Source organism: Pteropus vampyrus, unplaced genomic scaffold, assembly GCF_000151845.1.
Source record: "Pteropus vampyrus isolate Shadow unplaced genomic scaffold, Pvam_2.0 Scaffold16424, whole genome shotgun sequence".
In the NCBI taxonomy this organism is placed as follows: Eukaryota; Metazoa; Chordata; class Mammalia; order Chiroptera; family Pteropodidae; genus Pteropus; species Pteropus vampyrus.
The window spans coordinates 1-1771 of NW_011905205.1; the positions used below are offsets into that span (position 1 = coordinate 1).

General features: G+C 65.3%; 1 protein-coding gene across 1 annotated transcript; it reads left to right on the plus strand.

Annotated features, from left to right (window-relative positions):
* Positions 1 to 6: 6 nt before the first annotated feature.
* On the plus strand, positions 7 to 1761 carry LOC105310918 (protein phosphatase 1 regulatory subunit 37-like). The gene is made up of 3 exons (XM_011387001.2): positions 7 to 553; positions 923 to 1073; positions 1172 to 1761. The coding sequence occupies exons 1-3, from the start codon at positions 455 to 457 to the stop codon at positions 1531 to 1533; spliced, it is 612 nt and encodes a 203-aa protein (XP_011385303.1). The 5' UTR covers positions 7 to 454; the 3' UTR covers positions 1534 to 1761.
* Positions 1762 to 1771: the final 10 nt, after the last annotated feature.

Consider the following 1771-nt stretch of genomic DNA (forward strand, 5'->3'; position numbering starts at 1 on the left):
CCACCCCAAAGGGCAGAGATCTGGGGGGCCAGGCCTGAGGGGAGGCCTGTTGCCCCTGGAGCCTTTCCAGGACCCCCAGCTCCCCCGGAGATCACAGCACCTGCAGGGGAGAATTTGAGAAACTTCTGAAAGCGGCCTCCCCGTTAATGCCTAGGTGTCCTCACCTCCCCGACTCAGAGGCCACCAGGAGCCCAGGACTTGGGCCCCAGGTCTAGAGCCAGGAGAGCCAGGGGGAGGGGTCCTAGAAACCAAGGCCCAGGCCCAGGGATTCCAGAGGCCTGTGGTGGCCGCACAGCACATCAGTCCTGGGGGCGAGTGAGGGAAGCAGACTGGCTCCTGCAGGAAAAGTGCCCGAGCGGCAGCAGGACCCGGCCCCTACCTCCCGCCCTCCCCTCGGCCTGGGCCTGAGGCTGAGCCCGCGCTCTGCCCCCAGGGTGCCTCGGCCCTCTTCGACATGATCGAGTACTATGAGTCAGCCACGCACCTCAACATCTCCTCCAACAAGCACATCGGCACCCGGGGCTGGCAGGCCGCCGCCCACATGATGCGCAAGGTGGGCGCCCCGCCCCCCAGCCTCTGCGGGGTAGGGGGCTCAGGCCCAGAGGGGCCCCGGCACTTCCCCAGGGCACCCGGCTTGCAGGTCCTGTGTGCAAGCGGCCCCGACCCCATTTCTCCTCCTCCCCTCTCCCCTCCCCTTCCCCGTAGTTCATGCCTTGGTGGCAGCTAAAGCCACCAGCCCTCTTTCACTCATGCAGGAGTCAGGGAACTCGGCTGTCACCAGCCCTGCCTCGCTCACCCACAGGACCCCAGGCTGGCCCTTCCAGCACCAGCCAGCTGCCCCCTGGGGCTTGGGTGGGAGGCCCTTTGGGACAGGGAGGGCCGAGGCCAGCCTGACCCAGCCCGCGTGTCCCTGCGCCACCAGACCAGCTGCCTGCAGTACCTGGACGCCCGCAGTACGCCCCTGCTGGACCACTCGGCGCCCTTCGTGGCCCGCGCCCTGCGCATCCGCAGCAGCCTGACGGTGCTGCACCTGGAGAACGCCAGCCTGTCGGGGCGGCCCCTCATGCTGCTCGGTGAGCCGGGCGGTGGCATGCAGCCTGCTGGGTGCCTGGGGCTCTTGGCCGGGTCCTTGGGGCCTGGCCAATCACACGCCTGCCCCTTGCTGCCCCAGCCACAGCCTTGAAGATGAACATGAATCTGCGGGAGCTGTACCTGGCTGACAACAAGCTCAATGGCCTGCAGGACTCGGCCCAGCTGGGCAACCTGCTCAAGTTCAACTGCTCCCTGCAGATCCTGGACCTCCGCAACAACCACGTGCTGGACTCAGGTGTGCACGAGGCCCACCCACCCCTCCAGGCACCCAGCACCCTCCGGCTGCTCCATGGTGTCGGGGGCATCCACAGGCAGAGAAGTCAGACTGGGCACCGCCGGGCTGCAGGACCCCAGAGTGGGTGTCCACCTAGTCTAGGGGTCAGGGCGTCCTGGAGGAGGGGACAGCTCACTGGAGACCGGCAGAATGAAGCGAGGTGTTGAACAGATAATTAAAATAACAACAGTCTGAGAAAAAAGTGCTTTGAAGGAAGCAGGGTCGTTGGGATAAGGGTCAGTCTTGGCCTGTGTAACGTCCAGGGAGGGGACCTGTAGGTGGCGATGTGGAGGTTGAGAACGGAACCAGCCTTTTTAAAAGCCTGGGAGGAGAGCCCAGGCAGGAGGCAGCACGCGTGAAGGCCCTGAGATGGGAGAGAGATTTGATATTGGCTGTTTTGGGGGG

Excerpts from the sequence above, each read along its gene's own strand:
- LOC105310918 (XM_011387001.2), top strand. The coding sequence starts at position 455 with ATGATCGAGTACTATGAGTCAGCCACGCACCTCAACATCTCCTCCAAC. Across the intron at positions 554-922 it reads CCGCCCACATGATGCGCAAG|ACCAGCTGCCTGCAGTACCT; the intron begins GTGGGCGCCCCG and ends CTGCGCCACCAG. Across the intron at positions 1,074-1,171 it reads GCGGCCCCTCATGCTGCTCG|CCACAGCCTTGAAGATGAAC; the intron begins GTGAGCCGGGCG and ends TTGCTGCCCCAG.